Below are 23,214 nucleotides of genomic sequence, written 5' to 3' on the forward strand. Positions count from 1 at the left end.
TGTGTATTTTCCTCTATGATCCCTCCCTGATTCCTATGTGGCTGAATCCCCTAACTTGCTTCCAAATTCTATTTATTGTCACCCAGCAGGCATCCCTGAAAGCTTAATAGAAAACCAACTTCTCGCACAGCTTCTTCATTCGTTTCTCTGTGCTGTACTGCCACTAGCTAAGCACCTTTGCCGATTTCAAACGCTAATCTCCCAGATGGATTTTAACTGGGCGGTATATCTAGTCAGAGAATCCTATTTCCTCCAAGACCACCACCGAGCTCCCTAATTTCTCCACTGTTACTTCCTCTCTTGCCTTGCCCATGGCAGGGCTGCTGTAAACTGCACAAGTCAGCATAAATTGCCCAGAGATAGACAGAAAAAAGTGAGTGAGGGAGATGAAGCAGCAGAGGGAATCAGGTGGGTTGGTTTGCAGGAAGACAGACGGTGGGCTCACGCTGTAACTTGGGAATGCATGATTGAAGGTGGCAGGTTACATCCCACCCGCCACCCCTGTCTTCTGATGTCTTATAGTACGGCTGCATACAAATGACAGTGGGCAGAGCCCAAGAAAAACCAATAAGGTCAGCATCCATTTTATATAGCTCTTGTTCCCAATATGGTTGCGGGTACTGATATTCAGTTTCCTTTAAAGCAAAAATACTTGAACAAATGTACTTGAGAATAGTCAACACCTAATGCAAGTGTGACACCATGCCCACAGTAGTTTACAACAGGGGTTTCCAAACCTGGCTATTATCCTCAGCAAACTGAAGATTGTTTTCTACTCATGGGACTGTTTAAATAAAATAAAACCATAACAAAAATAAGGAAGAGAAAAACAAAGACAACATCCCAATACAAGTACTTTTACAAAACAATAAATTGCCTGTTTATTTCAAGTGGTAGCAGGACAGCAGGATAGCAGGACGTGGAAATAAAAAAAAAACTGAGCTTTTGAAATGAACTCTGTCCCTTCTGGTATTCCCTTGTAAATGGCTAGTGATATAAATACAGTATGTATTGTGTAGTTAAAACATGGATATATACACTGCTGGCCAAAAGTATTGGCACACCTGCAATTCTGTCAGATAATGCTCAATTTCTCCCAGAAAAAGATTGCATTCATAAATGCTTTGGTAGTAATATCTTCATTTAATTTTCTTGCAATGAAAAAACAAAAGAGAATGGGGGGAAAAAACAATCATTGTCATTTTACACAAAACTCCCAAAATGGGCCGGACCGTTTGAAAAATCATGTGATGCTACTCTAATTTGTGTAATTAACAACACCTGTTACTTACCTGTGGCACATAACTGGAGTTGGCAATACCTAAATCACACTTGCAGCCAGTTAAAATGGATTAAGGTTGACTCAACCTCTGTCCTGTGTCCTTGTGTGCACTACATTGAGCATTGAGCGGAATACTGTCCCCCAAAACTCACTTTTACATTGTCAACTGTTTAAAACGAAAGGGGGGTGTTCTCGCTCCCTCTCTCTGGAAGCCGTTTCAAATTTTTGTGTTTTCAGCCTCCCAAAACGCCATCGCCGTGTAAACGATAGGGCTCTGTGGAAAGGTTTTTGCGTTGTAAGCCTCGTTGCCATTGTCGTGTAAACGGCCCGGAACCTGACCATGTCCTGAGTTGGTGTCATTTAACCAGATACGTGATAATTGACAACAGCTCTTTCCGTGTTGTCACTGATGCAGGGAAGGTAGAAATTTCCAACACTTATAAAGGTTTGGAAGTCAAGACCATGCATTTCGAAAATCTGAAGAATCTAGAAGGTCAAAGGTCAGAAAAAGAATTTTTTTCTTTTTACGATAACTGAAGAGCAAATTGTTAGGTTTTGTGTTTGTTTTCTCCTAGTGTGACTTGTCTCTGTGATTGCCCATTGCTTTCTGCGTGTGTGTATATAAAGACCCAGTTTCTTGTCACTCCTTGTTGCGTCATTGTCAATGTCAGTGTCTGTCAACGTTGAAGTCAAGTCCCGTCCAAGCCCTCGTGTACCTGTCCCTCCGTTTAAGTAAGTTTTGTTGGAATATTGCCTTTTGATCCATAGTCCTTTTGTTTGTACTTTGTGATTTTTGTTAGTTATTATAAAACGTTTTTCGAGTTCACTGCCACCTGCCTTGCTGCCTTTTTCGTTTCCCTGCATTTAGGTCCACACAACCTGCCTGCCCGCGTCCCTGACAGAATGACGCAACCACCTGTGGACCCAGCGGGAAATTCCGGCACTGGCGTGCTCGCCAACGGCTGTCTGCCCGTTCCCCCGATTTTGTGTTCCTGCCTGATCGACCCGTGCGTGCGCCCTACGTCTGGCGCCCTGGACACCCTCCCGATCGGCCCTTGTGGTCGACCCACTTCTGGCGTCCTGGACGCCCGCCTGACTGGCCCGACGGGCTGATGTTGCTCCCTCCTCCGGGCAACCTTCTGCCCACCGTGTTTGGGATTTTTTTTTTTTCCTTGAGGACATCTGAGATCCGACCCTTGAGGGGGGGGTACTGTTAGGTTTTGTGTTTGTTTTCTCCTAGTGTGACTTGTCCCTGTGATTGCCCATTGCTTTCACCTGTGTGTGTTCTCCCAGTGTATCCTGCAATCTGCATCCACCTGTGTTACCCAGCTGTTCCTCGTCTCGTTACCCCTTGTCTGCGTGTGTGTATATAAAGACCCAGTTTCTTGTCACTCCTTGTTGCGTCATTGTCAATGTCAGTGTCTGTCAACGTTGAAGTCAAGTCCCGTCCAAGCCCTCGTGTACCTGTCCCTCCGTTTAAGTAAGTTTTGTTGGAATATTGCCTTTTGATCCATAGTCCTTTTGTTTGTACTTTGTGATTTTTGTTAGTTATTATTAAAACGTTTTTCGAGTTCACTGCCACCTGCCTCGCTGCCTTTTTCGTTTCCCTGCATTTAGGTCCACACAACCTGCCTGCCCGCGTCCCTGACACAAATAAAGGGATTCTTATTGTACATAGACAATTGAGCATCTTCAATAAACATGCTCTGTTTTTAAAATAATGACCTGGAGAAACCACACACAAACACAAAGGAAATGGCACACTTCCAAGATTTGAACCAGAAAATTGTAGGTCTAGGACAGGGGTAAGCATCTCTGGTCCTCGAGGGCCCCTATCCAGCTTGTTTTCCATGTCTCCCTCCTTTAAAACACCTGAATCAAATGATCAGCTTATCAGTAAGCTTTGCAGGAGTCTGATAACGATCCTGATTATTTGAGTCAGGTGTGTTGGAGGAGGGAGACAGGGAAAACAAGCTGGATAGGGGCCCTCGAGGACCGGAGTTGGCTACCCCTGGTCTAGGAGATGCTAACAAATATACAGCTTTGGTCTTAATAATTCATTTGCAGAGGGGTATGACGAGTCTGGTTGGCTCTACATTCACAAACAAAAAGAATAAGAAACAGTAGCTGAATCAGTGATAAACCCAGATAGAGATAATGAGCATTGGACTCCTGCTTTCAGTAAAAATGCAACTCGCTTTCGTTCCCTCCAAACTTGTTTTCATTTGCTTGTAATTACAGCTCGTCTGTCTTTTCAGCAAAACGCCTGGCGCTCTGCAAAGCTGCTAAAATAAAGATTGTTACAGAGCGACGGACTCTCTCGTATTTATCTGACTCACCTGTCCATGCCATTCATGGCAGCTTTTAATAGTGATTCCCCTGGGACTCTCCTTCATCTCCTTTATGCCCCCTCCTGCTCCCATGAGCATTTTCCAAAGAGATTCTTTCATCCTTTCTCACCCTTCTGCCAGATGTTGGCTTAAATATTTAGCTCCCCATGTCTTCTCGCTGACATTTTATTGAGCTAAAGTGCACTGCAGTATGCTTGAGTCAGGACAAGGCATAGTCTTTTAGGATGTGAGCCTCTAATGCAGTGGTAAGAGTATTGGATCTGGGCTGCCATGCTAATTCTTCATGCCAATAAAACCCTGAAGCAACTGCAAATTAAGAGCCCCCATAATTACCCTGAAATGCTCATAATGTAAAATTTATAATATAAAACATTTTATTGACTCAAACACTTTATACACTCAACACAAGCAATGTCTTCTCTATTGCGTGCGCTTCCTTTTTGATTAGCATACCATTTCACGATATAATCAGGCCGCTCGTGGTTCGGCCAAACTTTGTGCTGACATCCATTCACAATTGTTAATATTACATAATCAGAGATAAATGCGAAGTAAAAATATGTCTTAACACAGCCCACAACACATTATAGCCACTTATCTTTGTGAAACTGATAAGCATTAATTGCATGGAGTTGCAATTTTCACCTGTAGTCCATTGACGGAGTCCTTGGCACATTTAAAACACACCGCATACCAAAGGATAATGGCTTTTAGCCAGCCAAATCAAAATTTAACCCAATTGTCACACACCTTTCAGAAACCTCCAAATTATCTATGTAGGTACCGTTATAAATCGAGGACTGTACTGGGCAAGGCGGAAAAGGTGAGCATTAATTTGTCTTTTCACTCCAAAAGGTCAGATAACTACCCATAGCAAAGCAAAATTGAAGATGATATCTTGTTCATGTCTCATTTACATCTCTGAGAAATGAATAATCGAGACGAGTGGTTTTCTCATTTTTCTCAAATTTGTCTCATGAGGAGTAAGTCTCATAGTGAGCATTACATGAGAAGGTCTTGAGAATAGTTCTACTGACACGATTTTTCAATAAAGTCTTACAGTTGTCTCCTTTCAAGGTCTCGCCAAGAGACAACTATGAGTACTTGTATCGATCTCAAATGTGTCTCAATTTTATCTCCTTTCTTGGAGTCACGATCTCAGTAATGTCTCAGTAAAAGATATGGATGAGCAAAGTATTTTATTTCTTCAACTTGCCTCATAGCTGCCTCTTTTACTAATCTCGTGGAGCAACCTTATACAGTATTGTGCCAGTCACAAATATTTCTCAATTTGATCTCCTTCCAGTCTGCAATTGCTCATTTTGGGTTTTCAAGATTCTTTCATTGTAGGAAAGCGTAGTCTGCTCTGACATCTGACACCATTCACATCTTAATTAATCTCATGCCAAAATCTGAGAAAATATCATAATTGGTCAAATAATTAAATAACATCTGGTTCATTTGGTTCATTTTGTTCAATGTAAAAATTAGAGATTGACCGAAATTTTGGCACCAAAAACTATCGGCTGCTACAAATGCATTATAGGTTTTTGGTTTCGAAGACCAAAAGTTTACCACAAAATAGTGTGAAGAACCTTAGTCCTCTTCTTTGATGACGTAATCAAAACAGGCAACACGCTGGCTGACGATGTCTCGCTAAAATTACTGGCTCACAGTGTTTTTTGAAATATCAAAGAAATATATACTGTATACTGTCTATTATTAAATGAACCAAAATATAATAAATTTTCTTCATTGCTCACGCTGCTACGTGCACTTTCTGAAGTTGTTTTCCATTGATGTGCCGCGTCACATCGAGCATAGTGCGTCTGTGCGTGGCTCAGTAGTAGAGAAGTTATTCCCCAACTCAGAGGTTGTGAGTTCAACTCTCTGTCCTGATGAATTCATTTAAGTGTCCTTGAGCAAGACACTGAACCCCATGTTGTTGTGTCACCAGCAGGTAGATGAGGATAAAGTGTCAAAGTGCTTTGAGCGCCTGAAAGGTGCTGTACAAGTGTAACTCCATTTTTAATGAAGAGAATTTCTCTTCTCAAATATTGCTCAAATCTTTTTTTTTTTGGTTTTGTTTTGTTTTTTCAAATCAATCTCCTTTGTCTCAATGATGTCTTTGCTCATTTTGACTCATCACTTGCTCCTCAGGGTACCCTTAAGAGAACAAACTCAGAAACATATAAGCAGAGAATGAGATAAATTTGAGATGATCAAATTTGTCTCACGAGACAAGATCAAGCAACAGATGAGTAGCAAATGTTTGCCATGTGTATCAAACATTACATAGAGGAATAATGTGGAAAACTGCAACTGTAAATTCACATTTGTTAAGTGGCGCCTCCCGCCCTCGACTGACAGCAAAGTAGAATTTTCAAAATGCCAATCCTTCTCCATGCATTCATGGTCAGATCACTCTGTAAATGTCCAGTTTTAATCCAATAATTTCAGATGTTCCGATTTCCTTCAGTACGCATTTGAAAGAATTCCTCCATCCACAGGAGGCCCACATTTTGCTAATCCCGCCAAGTGTGGGGCAAAAGTGCTGGTTTGCTACCTACTGCTTGAATGTTGATTTGTGGTTTTGAGAAAAAAACACTCACCGGTTTAATATTGTAAGCCAGGAGCACAAAGCGCTTGTCTGAAGAAACTTGGAATTTTGTGGCACTCAGGTCCTGAAAAATATACATCCACAAAATGATCATTCCACAAATAATTTGAGAAGAAAGAGATATTGCATCTTTACTTTGACAAAACCGAAAATAATGTGATTTAGAAATGAGCCGATTAGTCGACTAAAAACCTAAATAATCATTTGTAGCAGCCCTACTTCACTGTGAATGATTTCCTCCCATTTAATGAGCTCCCCAAGGCTCATTCACAGGACTTTTTGTATTTTATTCTTTTCCGTTACGGGTAAAAAAGTTTGTTGTTATAGACATTTGAAGATTGTTCAGTATCAAGTTTAGTGTGGGCCACAATTTATCTCGGAGGTGTCAGATTTTTTTTTTTTTTTATTCCTGTTTTCCTTCTTCCTGTCCTATCGGTTAGCTGGTGTAACCCTTCTTTGAAGGGATTCCCTCAGTAAATAAATTTGCAACAACTTTGTAACATTACTCATAATCATGTTCAATGCATGTTGCATGTTCTTTTATGCTTCTGTTGTATTGTGTAGACCTGTTCACTATGTTCATTCTTCCTGTGCATCCTCTGTCTGTTCAAAATAAACACCACAATACAAACAACCACAACAACCACAAAGGAAGTACAGTGGTGCAAATAAGTATTTAGTCAACCACCAATTGTGCAAGTTCTCCTACTTGAAAAGATTAGAGAGGCCTGTAATTGTCATCATGGGTAAACCTCAACCATGAGAGACAGAATGTGGGAGAAAAAAAAAAGAAAATCACATTGTTTGATTTTTAAAGAATTTATTTCCCAATTAGAGTGGAAAATAAGTATTTGGTCAACTACAAACAAGTAAGATTTCTTGCTGTCAAAGAGGTCTAACTTCTTTTAACGAGGTCTAACAAGGTCTAACGAGGCGCCACTCGTTACCTCTATTAATGGCACCTGTTTTAACTCATTATCGGTATAAAAGACACTTGTCCACAATCTCAGTCAGTCACACTACAAACTCCACTATGGCCAAGACCAAAGAGCTGTCGAATGACACCAGAGACATAATTGTAGACCTGCACCAGGCTGGGAAGACTGAATCTGCAATAGGTAAAACGCTTGGTGTAAAGAAATCAACTGTGGGAGCAATTATTAGAAAATGGAAGACATACAAGACCACTGATAATCTCTCTCGATCTGAGGCTCCATGCAAGATCTCACCCCGTGGCGTCAAAATGATATCAAGAACGGTGAGCAAAAATTCCAGAACCACACGGGGGGACCTAGTGAATGACCGACAGAGAGCTGGGACCATAGGAATAAAGGCTACTATCAGTAACACAATGCGCCGCCAGGGACTTAAATCCAGCACTGCCAGACGTGTCCCCCTGCTGAAGCCATTGCACGTCCAGGCCCGTCTGCGGTTCGCTAGAGAGCATTTGGATGATCCAGAAGAGGACTGGGAGAATGTGTTATGGTCAGATTAAACCAAAATAGAACTTTTTGGTAGAAACACAGGTTCTCGTGTTTGGAGGAGAAAGAATACTGAATTGCATCCGAAGAACACCATACCCACTGTGAAGCATGGGGGTGGAAACATCCTGCTTTGGGGCTGTTTTTCTGCAAAGGGACCAGGACGACTGATCTGTGTAAAGGAAAGAATGAAAGGGGCCATGTATCGAGAGATTTTGAGTGAAAATCTCCTTCCATCAGCAAGGACATTGAAGATGAGACGTGGCTGGGTCTTTCAGCATAACAATGATCCCAAACACACAGCCAGGGCAACAAAGGAGTGGCTTCGTAAGAAGCATTTCAAGGTCCTGCAGTGGCCTAGCCAGTCTCCAGATCTCAACCCCATAGAAAATCTGTGGAGGGAGTTGAAAGTCCGTGTTGCCCAACGACAGCCCCACAACATCACTGCTCTCAAGGAGATCTGCATGGAGGAATGGGCAAAAATACCAGCAACAGTGTGTGAAGAGCTTGTGAAGAGTTACAGAAAACGTTTGGCCTCCGCTATTGCCAACAAAGGGTACATAACAAAGTATTTAGATGAACTTTTTGTATTGACCAAATACTTATTTTTCACCATGATTTGCAAATAAATTCTTTAAGAATCAAACAATGTGGTTTTCTTTTTTTTTTTTTTTTTTTTTTTTTCTTCCGCATTCTGTCTCACATGGTTGAGGTTTACCCATGTTGACAATTAGGGGCCTCTCTAATATTTTCAAGTGGGAGAACTTAAACAATTAGTGGTTGACTGAATACTTATTTGCCCCACTGTTAAGTACAGTGGCGCAGCAGGGCTGTTCCAGCATTCAAAGAAATTCAGTGCCACAATTTTTGCAGTTTTATTAAACAAAAAAAATAGTAGAACATATACAGTGGTACATTGAGCAGGATTTTCCCATAAGAATACATTATAATTCCAATAATTCGTTTCACAGCCCAAAAACCTACACTAAATCCGTATACAGTAGATGTTGCTGGTACTACTGCAAATGGCAATTACACCTAGCAAGACAAATAAATTTAAAATAAAAATTGGAATAACAATATAATATAATAATTCCTGTAATAATGTAACAAATCAGGTTCTAATGTAGCGGATGTGTTTTGCGTGCTGTACCTGAACGCATCGCGTGGCTGACATGACAGAGTGACAAAGGTGCGGTAGAGATTTTACTTTCTCTTTTAATGTGCTCTTGTTGTTAGCGTGAACTGCGGCAGAGGTGTGTAAGTGTGTTGTGTTGCACAAGTTCTGAAATAAATGATTGAAAACCTGACGAAGCTAGTGATATCTTTGGCGATGTTACCACAATAATAATTGTCACCTTAACTTATAAAGACTGGCGAATTGAGGTCAGGGGACGACCGTCGAGATTATAGATATACTATGTCCGTATTGTCGAGCCAGATCACGGACGTACAGACCACGCTTATATTTTTCTATCATTTCCAATTTCATTTCAATGGTAAGTGTCACCTTTTCGCTTTTTTCACCACCTGCACTAACCTTCTTGGAACCCGTGTTGATTTCTCTCACAAGAAAATCCGCGTGCGTCCATCTTGCGGCAAAAAAAGAAACTGCGGCGCTGTCATAAATTGTTGTATTTCGAGCATGTCGTCAGATGTAGAAACCAATGGTGACTCGAATTTTACTTTGGATGTGGAAAAGATAGTGTGTCGAAGCGATCGTATGTCGAGGTACCACTGGACTAGTGTGGTTATTGCATTCAACATACAGTGGTACCTCTACATACGAATTTAATTCGTTCCAGGACCTTGTTTGTAAGTCGAAATGGTCGTATGTCGAGCAGGATTTTCCAATAGGAATACATTATAATTCCATTAATTCGTTCCAAAGCCTAAAAACATACACTAAATTCTTAATAAATACTGCTGGCACTGTTACAAATGGCAATTAAACATAGAAAAACAAATAAGTTATTAATAAATAATTCAGAATAATATAATAATAATAAGAATAATTAATAATTATTCCTGTAAATAATGTAACGAATTGGATTCTAATATGGCGGACACTTTTTACTGTCCCTGAACGCACCGCGAAGGTGACGTCTCAGTGAGATAGGTCGGTGCGGTAGAGATAATACTTTCGTTTTCTTGAGAGCGGTCAACTGCTTAAGACAATGGGCGTTTTGTGTTGGATAAGTTCTTAAATAAATGATAAAAACGTGACGAAGCTGGCGATTTCCTTGGCAATGTTACCACAATAATAATTGTCACCTTAACTTATAAATAGTGGCGAACGGTGGTCGGAAGAGGACCATGGAGCTGTATTGTTGAGCCAGTTCAGGGACGCGCACCCCAAGCTCATATTTTTCTATAACTTGCATCTTCATTTCAAAGGTAAGCATCACTTTTTTCCTTGTTTCTCCAACTGTATCAACTTTTTTTGAAAACTGTGTTGATTTCTCACACAAGAAAATCCACCGTGCGTTCGTTTGCAGTGCTGTCATGTCGTCGTATTTCGAGCAACTCGTCGGATGTAGAAACAAATGGCGGCTCAAATTTTACGTCGGATGTCGAAAAGATCGTGTGTCGAAGTGATCGTATGTAGAGGTACCACTGTACCTATAGCCAGTGACGCGGGAAGTGGGTTGCTGAAGGTGCTGCAGCACCCCCTGGTGTTGGGGGGGTGTTTTGGTAGATTCTTTTTTTTTGTTGTTGTTAAAAATCAATAATACATATTGAAACAATAGCGTTTTTAACTTTGAGGATTCAATATACAGTGTATCAGAAAAGTGAGTACATGCCTCGTATTTCTGCAGATATTTAAGTATATCTTCATGAGACAACACTGACAAAATGACACTTTGACGCAATGAAAAGTAGTCTGTGTGCAGCTTATATGATAGTTAATTTATTTTCCCCTCAAAATAACTCAATATAGCCATTAATATCTAAACCTCTGGCAACAAAAGTGAGTACACCCCTGAGTGAAAGTTGTCAATATTAACATACAACATGTCAACTGTCAATATTTTGTGTGGCCACCACTATTATCCAGAACTGCCTTTACTCTCCTGGGCATGTAGTTGACCAGAGCTTCAAAGGTTGCCACTAGAATGCTCTTCCACTCCTCCATGACGAAGTTGCGGAGCTGACGGATATTTGAGACTTTGCGCACCTCCACCTTCCGCTTGAGGATCTGACAAAGATGTTCTATTGGGATCAAGTCTGGAGACATGCTTGGCCAGTCCATCACCTTTACCCTCAGCCTCTTCAGTAAAGCGGTGGTCATCTTAGAGGTGTGTTTGGGATCATTGTCATGCTGTAACACTGCCCTGCGACCCAGTTTCGGGAGGGGGGGGATCATGCTTTGCTGCAGTATTTCCCCCAGACCATGACATTCCCACCACCATGCTTGACTGTAAGCATGACAACACACTTATCTTTGTACTCCTCACCTGGTCACCGCCACACATGCTTCAGACCATTGGAACCAAAAAAATTCATCTTCGTCCTTCTTCATGGAGCGCAACAACATTTCTTTTAAGATCCTCAGAGAGTTCTTTGCCATGTGGTGCCATGTTGGAACTTTCAGTGACCAGTATGAGAGAGTAAGAGCTGCACTACAAATTTGAACAGACCTGCTCCCTATGCACACCTGGACCTAGTAACACTAACGAGTCACATGACATTTTGTAGGGAAAATGACAAGCAGTGCTCAATTTGGACATTTAGTGATGTAGTTTCTAAGGGGTGTACTCACTTTTGTTGCCAGGGGTTTAGATATTAATGGCTAGATTTTGAGGGGAAAATAAATTAACTCTATTATATAAGCTGCACACAGACTACTTTTCATTGTGTCAAAGTGTCATTTTGTCAGTGTTGTCCCATGAAAAAATATACTTAAATATCTGCAGAAATGTGAGGGGTGTACCCACTTTCGTGATACTCTGTATATACAGTGCCTTGCAAAAGTATTCGGCCCCCTTGAATCTTGCAACCTTTCGCCACATTTCAGGCTTCAAACATAAAGATATGAAATTTAATTTTTTTGTCAAGAATCAACAACAAGTGGGACACAATCGTGAAGTGGAACAACATTTTTTGGATAATTTAAACTTTTTTAACAAATAAAAAACTGAAAAGTGGGGCGTGCAATATTATTCGGCCCCTTTACTTTCAGTGCAGCAAACTCACTCCAGAAGTTCAGTGAAGATCTCTGAATGATCCAATGTTGTCCTAAATGACCGATGATGATGAATAGAATCCACCTGTGTGTAATCAAGTCTCCGTATAAATGCACCTGCTCTGTGATAGTCTCATGGTTCTGTTTAAAGTGCAGAGAGCATTATGAAAACCAAGGAACACACCAGGCAGGTCCGAGATACTGTTGTGGAGAAGTTTAAAGCCGGATTTGGATACAAAAAGATTTCCCAAGCTTTAAACATCTCAAGGAGCACTGTGCAAGCCATCATATTGAAATGGAAGGAGCATCAGACCACTGCAAATCTACCAAGACCCAGCCGTCCTTCCAAACTTTCTTCTCAAACAAGGAGAAAACTGATCAGAGATGCAGCCAAGAGGCCCATGATCACTCTGGATGAACTGCAGAGATCTACAGTTGAGGTGGGAGAGTCTGTCCATAGGACAACTATCAGTCGTACACTGCACAAATCTGGCCTTTATGGAAGAGTGGCAAGAAGAAAGCCATTTCTCAAAGATATCCATAAAAAGTCTCGTTTAAAGTTTGCCACAAGCCACCTGGGAGACACACCAAACATGTGGAAGAAGGTGCTCTGGTCAGATGAAACCAAAATTGAACTTTTTGGCCACAATGCAAAACGATATGTTTGGCGTAAAAGCAACACAGCTCATCACCCTGAACACACCATCCCCACTGTCAAACATGGTGGTGGCAGCATCATGGTTTGGGCCTGCTTTTCTTCAGCAGGGACAGGGAAGATGGTTAAAATTGACGGGAAGATGGATGCAGCCAAATACAGGAACATTCTGGAAGAAAACCTGTTGGTATCTGCACAAGACCTGAGACTGGGACGGAGATTTATCTTCCAACAGGACAATGATCCAAAACATAAAGCCAAATCTACAATGGAATGGTTCAAAAATAAACGTATCCAGGTGTTAGAATGGCCAAGTCAAAGTCCAGACCTGAATCCAATCGAGAATCTGTGGAAAGAGCTGAAGACTGCTGTTCACAAACACTCTCCATCCAACCTCACTGAGCTCGAGCTGTTTTGCAAGGAAGAATGGGCAAGAACGTCAGTTTCTCGATGTGCAAAACTGATAGAAACATACCCCAAGCGACTTGCAGCTGTAATTAGAGCAAAAGGTGGCGCTACAAAGAATTAATGCAAGGGGGCCGAATAATATTGCACGCCCCACTTTTCAGTTTTTTATTTGTTAAAAAAGTTTAAATTATCCAATAAATTTTGTTCCACTTCACGATTGTGTCCCACTTGTTGTTGATTCTTGACAAAAAATTAAAATTTTCTATCTTTATGTTTGAAGCCTGAAATGTGGCGAAAGGTTGCAAGGTTCAAGGGGGCCGAATACTTTTGCAAGGCACTGTATGTTGAAAAGGTTTTTGTTGTTTTTTTTGTTTTGTTTTGTTTTTGTTAATGACGTGGTCACCACCTGGCACCATGCTTGCTACCGGGTCACATTGAATACGACACTACTGGAACGGAAAAGTTAATTGTTGACAGAGGAGCCGTTAGCATGGCGCAAAAACTAATTAGCGATTTTTTTCTTTACAAAAAAAGCAAAATTTTCTAAAATAAATGTTCTACAATAGTGCCTAGCATGGAAAAGTTTGCTGCAGATTTAGAATGTTCAGTACAGAAAGGAAATCTACCTTTGTGTCTTGCTGTGCAGACCGCTGTTGGATATTAGTGTGCAATCTATTTTAGTGTTTTAAAAAAGGGGCCGTTAAACTGAGGCTTATTGGACCTTTCAGTTTTCAAATGTGTTTGTGTGTCATTGCGCTGTCTAGCTGAGGGGATTACATTATAATACACGGGCGCTTTTATTTCCAATACAAAAACTCTAACACATACAGTAGGTGAAAAACAATAGTGTGTTTAATAGTAGCCTAGTAGTAGTATGTAAACTATCCAGCATGCGAGTGTATTGGCATTGTGCATTGTATGGAGAAAACGCGCAAGCATGACAAAATGGCTGTTTTTGGATGAGGAAAAACTAAAAAAAAGATCCTCCGCACCCCTTTACTGTGAGTGATTTCCAGCGCCTCTGCCTATAGCACTTGTAAATCAGTTTTTTGTCATGTTTTCTGGTTGTGTTGAAAAATATAGAGCTACAGTATGTCTAGATCTTCTTTTAAATGTTGCTATAACAACACATATAGTGGTGCTCATAGTGCTCATTATTTTGTGTTCATTTATTTGGGGAGACCCAATTACACCTTTTGGTGCACACTATATACCAACACACTTTATCTTGAGCCTGACAACAGCAGCCTGCAGTGACCCACATACTGTGTGAATGTCTCTGTCGCACACAGGCAGTGTTAGGAGTGATGATGCGCTTGCTGGATTAATAAAAAAAAAAAAAAAAAAAAAGAATTCTACTCTGTTGAGTAGAAAGAGAAGCTCGGTCCTGTCATGCTGCCAATAAAATAATATTCTCGGACTGCAAGGTTATAGCTCAATAAGTATGCATATGTGTTAGTGATAATCAAATCATTGGGTTTGTCCGACATAAATTTTAAAGATACTGCTAAAAAATGAAATTCGTCACTGTTAAGAGAACAGGTCTAGATGAGCGATTGGTTCATAATCACCTGTCTTCATAAAGCAGATTTATCAAAATGTCATAGATGTCATTTGTAACAGAAGTAATCATGTAACATTTACCATGAAGGTAGGTGCTGCAAATGACCAGCCACCTTGTTTGTGTGTGACTAAAAGACATATGAGCAGCACTAACCAGTGAGGCGTTGTCCAACAGTGTGGTGGTCAGGTTGTAGTTGAGGTTGAACGACAAAACATGTCCTTCTTTGCTGCGCAGAACTACTTCATTTTCTGCCATCAAGAGAGAGGAGATACAAATTGTGGAAAATTGACTTTTTAATAGCTGATACAAATATAGTTGAGTCTCCAGGATGCCTGCACCAAGCGTGAAATTTCTGCCTATTTCTGAAAATATAGTCTGTGAGCAAGCTGTTTTGCACTTGTGTGCCAATAATATCCAACACTGGAGCCAATATACATGGCCACTCCCAGCAAAATCCGGAAGGCTGGGGCAAAGATCCAAAGCCACATTCGGTGATGTCTGGAAGGATTGCTTTGAACAAAGGTCTGCTGTATTCATGTTGATGCCCCTTCTAGTCCAACATACAGGTTTCGCCCCAAGTCTTCATACAAACGAAAGCAGTATATAAAAACAGTTAAAAAATAAATGTCTGCTACAATATCTGATACTTATGGTCAAGACCATGTAATTAAGATCCACGAGAACTGTTTTTTAAATCCATAGGTGTCACATTATGCACCCCTAAAAGATCATTTGAACAATGATGTAAATTATTTGTGGTGGCCATACATCTGGCTTTAAGGGTGACAGTCCAAATTCAAATGCCTTGTCTGGTATCTGCCGCTGTCTCAAGCTGGATGCTTATTTTGTTCTCCTTTTGGGGTTGAATATGAACGCAATGCTGCATAGCTGGATAATCTACGGTTCCTTTCGTACTGAGCACTAGATTTACCATTGCAATACCACATCATCAGGAGGGTAAAACTAACATGTCTTACAGCAGTCTAAGCCTGAGTTATGCTTCTGCGTTGCAGTGACGGTGTAGCGTTGATGTAGACCCTACAGCTTCAATGAGCATTCGATGGTACTGTGACAAGGAAACACGTTGCTCTGTAATTCACCGCCAAGCCACTAGAGGGGTGTGGCGTTGTGTTTGTACGGTTTTGGGGGACTCTTGTCGACTTCCTCTAGTTTCTTCCGGTTACACACCAATGCCAACAGAGATGGAATGCTTGAATGTGGATCTTCAGCTCATCAACATTAAACAGCAAATCTTGATCATAGAAATGTTGAGGTGCAGGCTACACAGAAGACGGTTGCGGAGGTGGTCTGTCCGACTGTTGATGCCGGACAGACACTGGGAGTTTACGAATTCTAGCATCGGGTGGAAGCCAGCAAGCTGCGTTGTTTAGTGTTTTGTCCGATTTCTTTGTTGTGTCCTACAACCAGCCAGTGGGAAGCCATAGCAGATTTCTGGTGGCTGTGGAACCTCCCAAACTGCGTTGGAAGCCTTGATGGTAAAAACGGTATAATAAAAGCACCGAGGCACTCTCAATCAGTGATGATGTATTAAGTGTGTGCACTGTCTGTTGTTGAAACATCAAAACAACTCTTTTGACACCAAACCTGTGCTTTATTCTTCATATACTTGAAGTGTAAAATGTAAATAAGTCACAGACTCACAGCAAACACAATAAATAATAAAGTGCACCAACCAAAAATACGACATAAAGTGATAATAGCTGGCAGTTTTTGGCCGACGGTGTCACTGCTTCGTGTGGTCATTTGCTTCCGAACACACACATACTTGTATAGGAGGTTCTTCCATTTTTTTATGCAATCGCTGACCTTCAGCCCCGTATTTTCAGCAATCTCCTTCCACAAATTGCTTGCTATTTGGCAATCTTTATAATGTCTTGACGGGACATTGTAGAGGTTGTCGTACTTGCGGACCTCTTCTATGATACTCTTGTCGGCTTGGTCCATTTTTGCGTGGAGCACAACGTTGTTTGAAAATGGTGATTTCGCGCTGAACCGGAAACAACAGTCTCAGCGGACCAATCACAGTCCATTTGCGTCACGTCACCACGTGTCACGTCACCACGATGACCACCAGTCAGGAATCTGTGGAGGTGCACGTCAGGCTATGGCGGAGGGTCGTAAATCGGGTCTGCCTTGGCGGCGTAGGTCTGCCGCAGAAACATAACTGGGCCTTCAACCTAACTAAAATACCCAATTAGTGGGTAAATATAACAACGCCTGGTAAATACTGCTTCACAATGATAAGAGGCCCAAAATCAAAGGATCAAAAAGCGACATAGCTGTAAGATTAGTGATCAGTGACTGAAAGCATTGTCCCTCAATTCTCTGGTTTCTCATTGAGTGAAATTTAAAATGGTCGCCCCCTCTTCCCACGTGCTAGCTAGCACGATGTCACACATCTAATGACAAACTATTATGTTAATATGCCAAAACGATGGACCTCATTTAATGCTAAATGGCCAAAAGAACACTTCTTGGTAAGCTAAAGCACAATTTCCAATTATATTTCACACTTTGCTGTTGTAATGTTGACATCAGCATGCAAGCTAAGGGGGGCATTGAGAGACATGCTAACAATGGAAAAACAGAGGCAGCAGCCTTTAAGGACTGTATTCTTTTTTTTAAATGCAAATTTAATTAGCTCATTCAAAGCCATAAATGTTATGCTTTTCTCCACTTCACTTTGCAAAAGGGATGCATTAACAATATTAAAATGCTGCGAGCTAATTTTCACCTTCACTTAAATAGGCCTACTGTTTTCTATTCTGCTATCGCTAGGCCTTCATCATGTTATGATCTTATTATCATAAATTGTCTTGTGATGAACAAAGTATCTAAGAATGACTGTATTATGATAATATTGTTATCATGTAGAAATTGTATTGTTGTGAGGATTACACTTAACTCATTCACTCCTAGCCATTTTCACCGGTGCAACTCCCTTAGCTCCCGGCCGTTTTACTGGATTTTGACTGGCCCACAGAAAATTCTGTGCTATTGCTATATAGACATGGAACCCACCAAAAGAAAGATTAGACTCTCTTCTTTCAGCAGGAAAAAAAGTTACTTCATATATTTTTCCATTGTTTAGAAATCAACATTTGAAAATAGCTTAGTTTGAGCAATTTACCAATTTCTGATGAAAAAACAGAGAAATTGAGCTTTTTGTAAAAGCATACATTTCAAACATAACTTTGACTTTAACACTGCTATTTTTTGCTTTAGTTACATCCAAAACCTCTGAATATTGTTTTCCTTTTGCAAAATACCATAAACAACAAGACAAATAGAGCTTTTGATAGCAAAGTAACAATTTATTTACACATAACTAACTGAGAGATGACGCTGTTGTGGCCGCGACAACCGGGGTAAACTTTTCCCTCATTGCCGCCTGTCTCATAAAGATGGATTTTTTTGAGTCTTTCTTTTGTGGTGACCACTGCCTCGTGGCGGAGTTCGCTTGGGGAACTTTGTGTTCCTGGGGGGGACCTGGTTTGGCCGTGCGCGTTTCCAGCTGAGTCGCAGGACACTGGAGGGTGCGGGGGACGCGGGCGGCTGAGCACGGCGGCACAGGCTCTGCTCTGCGAGCAGCATGGGCTCAACGGCATCGTCCGCTGCACTGGTGGTCCCGGTCGTTCTGTTCGGTCGTCCAGCGCCTGGCATCCTGGACGTCCATTCGGTTGTCTTCCGCCAGCGCCCTGACCATGTGGCCAGGCCATTCGTTCCGTTGTATCGGGTGGCGGGTCTTACCAAATGTGCAACCGCCCTCCAGTGGCCAGTTTTATTGCTTTAAAATGGATTTTCAGCATTGTGCTTTGGAGCTAAGTTGAATCAGAACCTAGAGATGTCTCTTGTGAAAAAAAAAACGTAAAAGACGCGTCTTTGGGACACTGAAACAATTAAAAATAGAACGTATTTATACATTTTTGGGAGCATATGAGTTAGGTGGGATGTTGTATTTTTTTTCCATCCTCACTAAATACCACAAAGTGCCTTCCTTTTTGGTGCTATTAAAATGGTTGCCATGGCAATATTGCATTCATGACCTGAAGCCCACCTCCACGTTGAGATCATGGTCAAGATATTGAAGTACTTTCACAGCTTCATGCACCCTTCATCCAAGCATGGGATAAGCAGTGCGAAAGAAATGATCAATAATCCCAGCCACCATTGCAATGTTGTGTTGGATATCATTCAAAATCAATGGGGTCTCTGTGAGTATAGAAACAAAACCCTCAACATATGAAGACGAACAGTTCAGAACCTGTTGCCTTAATAATTGAAAGGTGTCAAAATAAATGATCATTACAGTAGATAGAACCAATCAGCGCATCTCCCTCTTATGAGAAAAGATGTCCTCTGTTGTTGTGTCTTTACTAAATAGTCTTCCTTTCTTGATTTCATTCATGACTAATTTCATGCTATTGATGTAGGTGAGTTGGCAATTCACAGTGCATACCGGATTGAATTGGACCACTTGGTGTAACACCGAACGATCTTTACCTGTCAACCAGGATACACAGGGGTCGTGAACTTTGAACTCTTCACTCTCCAGGTCTTCCATGGTGAGAAGGGAGCGGCGTAACAATTGAGATTCATCTGAAAAGCAGACCAGTCCACTGTAAAGTTTCAGATATGTGAGGTAAATCTCCAAGAAATGGCTATTTTTCCACTTTCTTTAAAGATTCAGAGATATTACTTCAAATCTGCTGTTTTACAATGGTGAAAGTTTGACCCTAGGAATGGTTGTTGGTTATTTCTATTTTTGTTATTTCTTTTTTATTTTCCTTACCAGGAGTGAGGAGAGCGACGGAGAGAATGACCAATGACATGACAGCCAGGATCACCATCAAGGCGATCCCAATTCCCTTCCAGTTGCGCGGTGGCCCATCTGAACTCCCCAGCTCCTGTCCCAAAAACAGATCAGATTTTACGTCCACAATGGAACAATGACGTCTTTTTCCAAATATGTCCTTGTCCATAAAAAATATGCATTCGCTGTTTATAAGATCAGATTTTCAAATATCTGCATTTTTGTCTGCTATCACTTTCAATCACTGTGCACTTCATTTAGCTTTACTGAATGATGGGCAAAGTGGTGCTGCTAGAACCTAAAGTGATGCGTGCGTGGCGCTTGGAATTTTAATGAAGAGGATTTATTATGCACTTTAGACTTTGGTGTTATTTCCCCATGAGAAAAATTCTTTTGCACATCCCATACATAGTCTCCATGAGATCAATATCAACAAAAACAAACACTGTAAGAAATCCCAAAAAATATTACAACGCAACCTGATACTCAGCAGGGTCTATGACTGTTGGAATGAGGCTTTGTGTAGAAATGGTTATTCATTCATCATATCTTGCAGCTGTAAAGGCAAAATGGAGGGCACTTCTTGACCAGTAGAGACACTCATTACTTAATTCAGGCATTGTTCATTCACCTGCTAGCCTCTCCAGTTCAAATGGACTGGACGTCTATCATCGCCAATGGTAGCCAATGAGTTAATAGCTTAGTATCATCTTTCAGCAAAAGCTACTGAAGTTAAAATGAGAGCGCATATCTCTACAAGGTTGCAGGCATCACAATTAATCTGCGTGAAAGTCATCATCAGTCACAATTAAACACAATGGCATGCTATAGAATGGTGTTGTTGCACTTTATCACACTGAGCAGTTGACATCGCCGACTAGACCCTGAGGAGTTCAATCATCCAACGGCTATTAAACTCAGCATTTATTATTTCTCGCCCACCCCGACCCTCAGTGCCAGGAACGTGGGCAGGCAGGCCGGAAGCAAAATGCGGAACAGATTGCGGCTCCTCCTTGCTCTGTGGGGCATAGCGGCTCTATTTCCGAATCGCTCATAATAACCACATAAGCATAAATATTGCCAGCTAATGCGCTTTCACATATGTAACAGTTCATAAACATACAATTTGATCAAGAAATGCAGTGTGGTCTAACGATAATCATAATGCCTATTCAGCATTATTTGCATGGCTGACGTATGGATCGAAACCATCTGCCTAAAATGCAATTTTTTTTTTTTGCAAAGAGTAGCATGATAACTGACACAATCATGTGGAATGTTCTACAATTTATAGTACACAATTTCGCATAATTTGTTGTATTTGCAATGCTGTATTGACACCCGTTATGATACAAACTATCCAGCCATGGAAAACAACTACCAGGCCCGGAATGGCTAATCGGGAGGATCGGGACACTTCCCATTGGGCCGGCCTGACTTTTGGGCCGGTCGTAATATACATTTTTAATGTGGTTGTCAGTTAAATTCGTTAACAGGTTGTCAGTTAAATTCGTTAATAACGGCATTAACGCAACCCCCCTTTGCATGATAAATTATGGCCCTTCTAGCATCCCGTAGTTTGGAATTCAAGACCCCGCGACGTGCTCCCAATGCCGCCAACCCAGCTCTAAGAGAGAGTATACTCCTGTTGACTTGATCCTGATAAAACTTCATTTTAAATGAGGAACAGTGAGGCAGGGTGACGAACGTGAACTCGTCTGGCTGTTGGCGCGACTCATTATGGTTGTTTTCGAGCATGTTTGGATAAAAGTACAGTGATGAAGCTACTGGCGTGTTGGCTGCCCGAAACGCCTTGTAGACGGGCAAAAGCACACAGAGGCTCTGGGTGAAATCCCCTTGACAGGCGAAATGTAACTTTGTCTTTTTTGGACCAAAAAGTGGCACTCTTGTCATTTATTACTGCAATGCACAGATACAGTAAACATGAACATGAACAACAACAAATTTTAAAAAGAGCACTACTAAAACCTCCAGCGTGGAGGCTCCCGGCACTTAGGGCTTAAGTCGTGGCCGCCCGAAGCTCACTATTTTTGGGCACAAAGACAGAGGATTGGGCTGAAATCCACGTTCTCAGGCAAAACATAACTTTGGCATTTTAACCCAAAACATTGCTGTCTAAGGTGGACTGATGGGCGCTAACTACTCTGGAATGCACAGATGTTTGAACTGTTTAAGTGCTTTGGGAGACAACCGTTTTGGTGAGTTCAATTGAATTTTATCTTTCACATTTATTTTTTATGTTTTTTTTTGTAATTTTATGTCATAAATTATATGAAAACACCTATAACCAATCATATATTACATTAAAGTATATACAGTACTCTCCCTTAAATTTGAATATCAAGTAAAAGTTGCTTTATTTTGGCAATTTGACAGAAAAAATTAAACCAGCAAAATTTAATATGTCTCATGACTTCTGATGCTAAAGATTTTCAGCTTATTATAACCAAAAACACACACCAAAAAAAGTTGAATACGATGAAAAGTTCAGTTTTGTACACACTTGCCACATGTGTAATTCAAAACACCTGCAAAAGGTTCCTGAGCCTTTAATTACCCCACAAATAAAATGATAACTCCACACAGAACCCATGCTTGAGCCCTTGGTCTCAAAACTGTGATTTGACATGCGAACCACTCTTCCTCCCTGCATCTCTTTTTGCAAGTTATTTGGGGATAAATTCATGTTTAATTCATCTTTACAAGTGTAAAGTAAAACTCTTTACTTGTTTTTAATGAGGCTTAAAATTGATGTAAGGTAAGCACATTGATCAACTCCTGTGCAAATAGGTGTATTTAAAAATTAAAATATATAATTTCTGCATTTTAAAAAATGCCACTAATCACAAGTTTACTATTGACAGCATGCGATTAATCGCAATCAGCATGGTTATTATTACAATATTTGAATAGTAGGTCACGATATGAAGTGGCATGAAACTCCATGAATATGAGTCCCAATCCGGCCCTGACAACTACTCTAAGATTAATCTGCTGCTTAAGGCACAAGTTTAGCTAGCTTTTGTTGTTTTTCTGTTCACTTATTTGTTAATTAATCTGGCAATTAAGTGTACTATTTGGCTGCAAGCAGTAGACGTTTCGTTGATTGCTTCTCAACTAGTTTGCTGGCTAATGATCCAAACCTCTGCTAATGAACAATTCCATGTGTCAGCAATATTGTCATGCTCATTTCCCGCTCATCATTATACGGTATTTTGAAGATCCAGTCACTTTGTGCCATTTATTGTGCCTCATTTTGACAGTGATTATTCACAGCCGTGTTATTTGGAAGACATCTGGAGAAAACCTATGCAAGCAAGAAGAGAACACTGAACTGTAAGTCAACTAAATACCAGCCCATCATGCTGACAGTAAATCCCACCTGTAAAATTTATCCACATGACTGATTTCCACTTTCATTCTCAATTCCTACTTCTAATTACTCAATGTGAAGGCATGTTCCCAGAAGCCCTAAGTAGTATCCCATGCCCTCCACAGACAAACACACACGCATAAATACACGCGCGTCAAATTAAGGACGTGCCACAATTACAACATCCATAAGAGTGCAGTCCTACATCTGGGGAAACACAGGGATTCGGACAAGCAGAAAATTAGTCCCCAGAGTGACGAGAGCTTTCCTAGTCACCAACACACACACGAGATAAATCTGTCCTGAAAAGCGCTGGCTCAGGCAAATACGTGACAATTGAGCGAAGGGAGGATCTTAATCAAAATGCTGATGCACCAAGTTCAGATAACAACCTCAACACACAGACCTTCTATTAAAGTGCCAGTTTACATTTCTTCGT

General features: G+C 40.9%; 1 protein-coding gene across 1 annotated transcript in view; it reads right to left on the minus strand.

The window, feature by feature from the left end:
• Window positions 1-23,214, minus strand: part of LOC130906210 (inactive dipeptidyl peptidase 10) — an 80,664-nt gene that overhangs the window by 35,855 nt on the left and 21,595 nt on the right. The window contains exons 2-5 of the mRNA XM_057820315.1: window positions 19,361-19,475; window positions 19,072-19,167; window positions 14,701-14,795; window positions 6,246-6,317 (exon numbers count right to left, since the gene is read on the minus strand). Of these exons, the coding sequence (XP_057676298.1) occupies window positions 6,246-6,317; window positions 14,701-14,795; window positions 19,072-19,167; window positions 19,361-19,475 (378 nt within the window). The remainder of the gene's footprint in view (window positions 1-6,245; window positions 6,318-14,700; window positions 14,796-19,071; window positions 19,168-19,360; window positions 19,476-23,214) is intronic.

Source organism: Corythoichthys intestinalis, chromosome 2 (genome assembly GCF_030265065.1).
Source record: "Corythoichthys intestinalis isolate RoL2023-P3 chromosome 2, ASM3026506v1, whole genome shotgun sequence".
NCBI lineage: Eukaryota > Metazoa > Chordata > Actinopteri > Syngnathiformes > Syngnathidae > Corythoichthys > Corythoichthys intestinalis.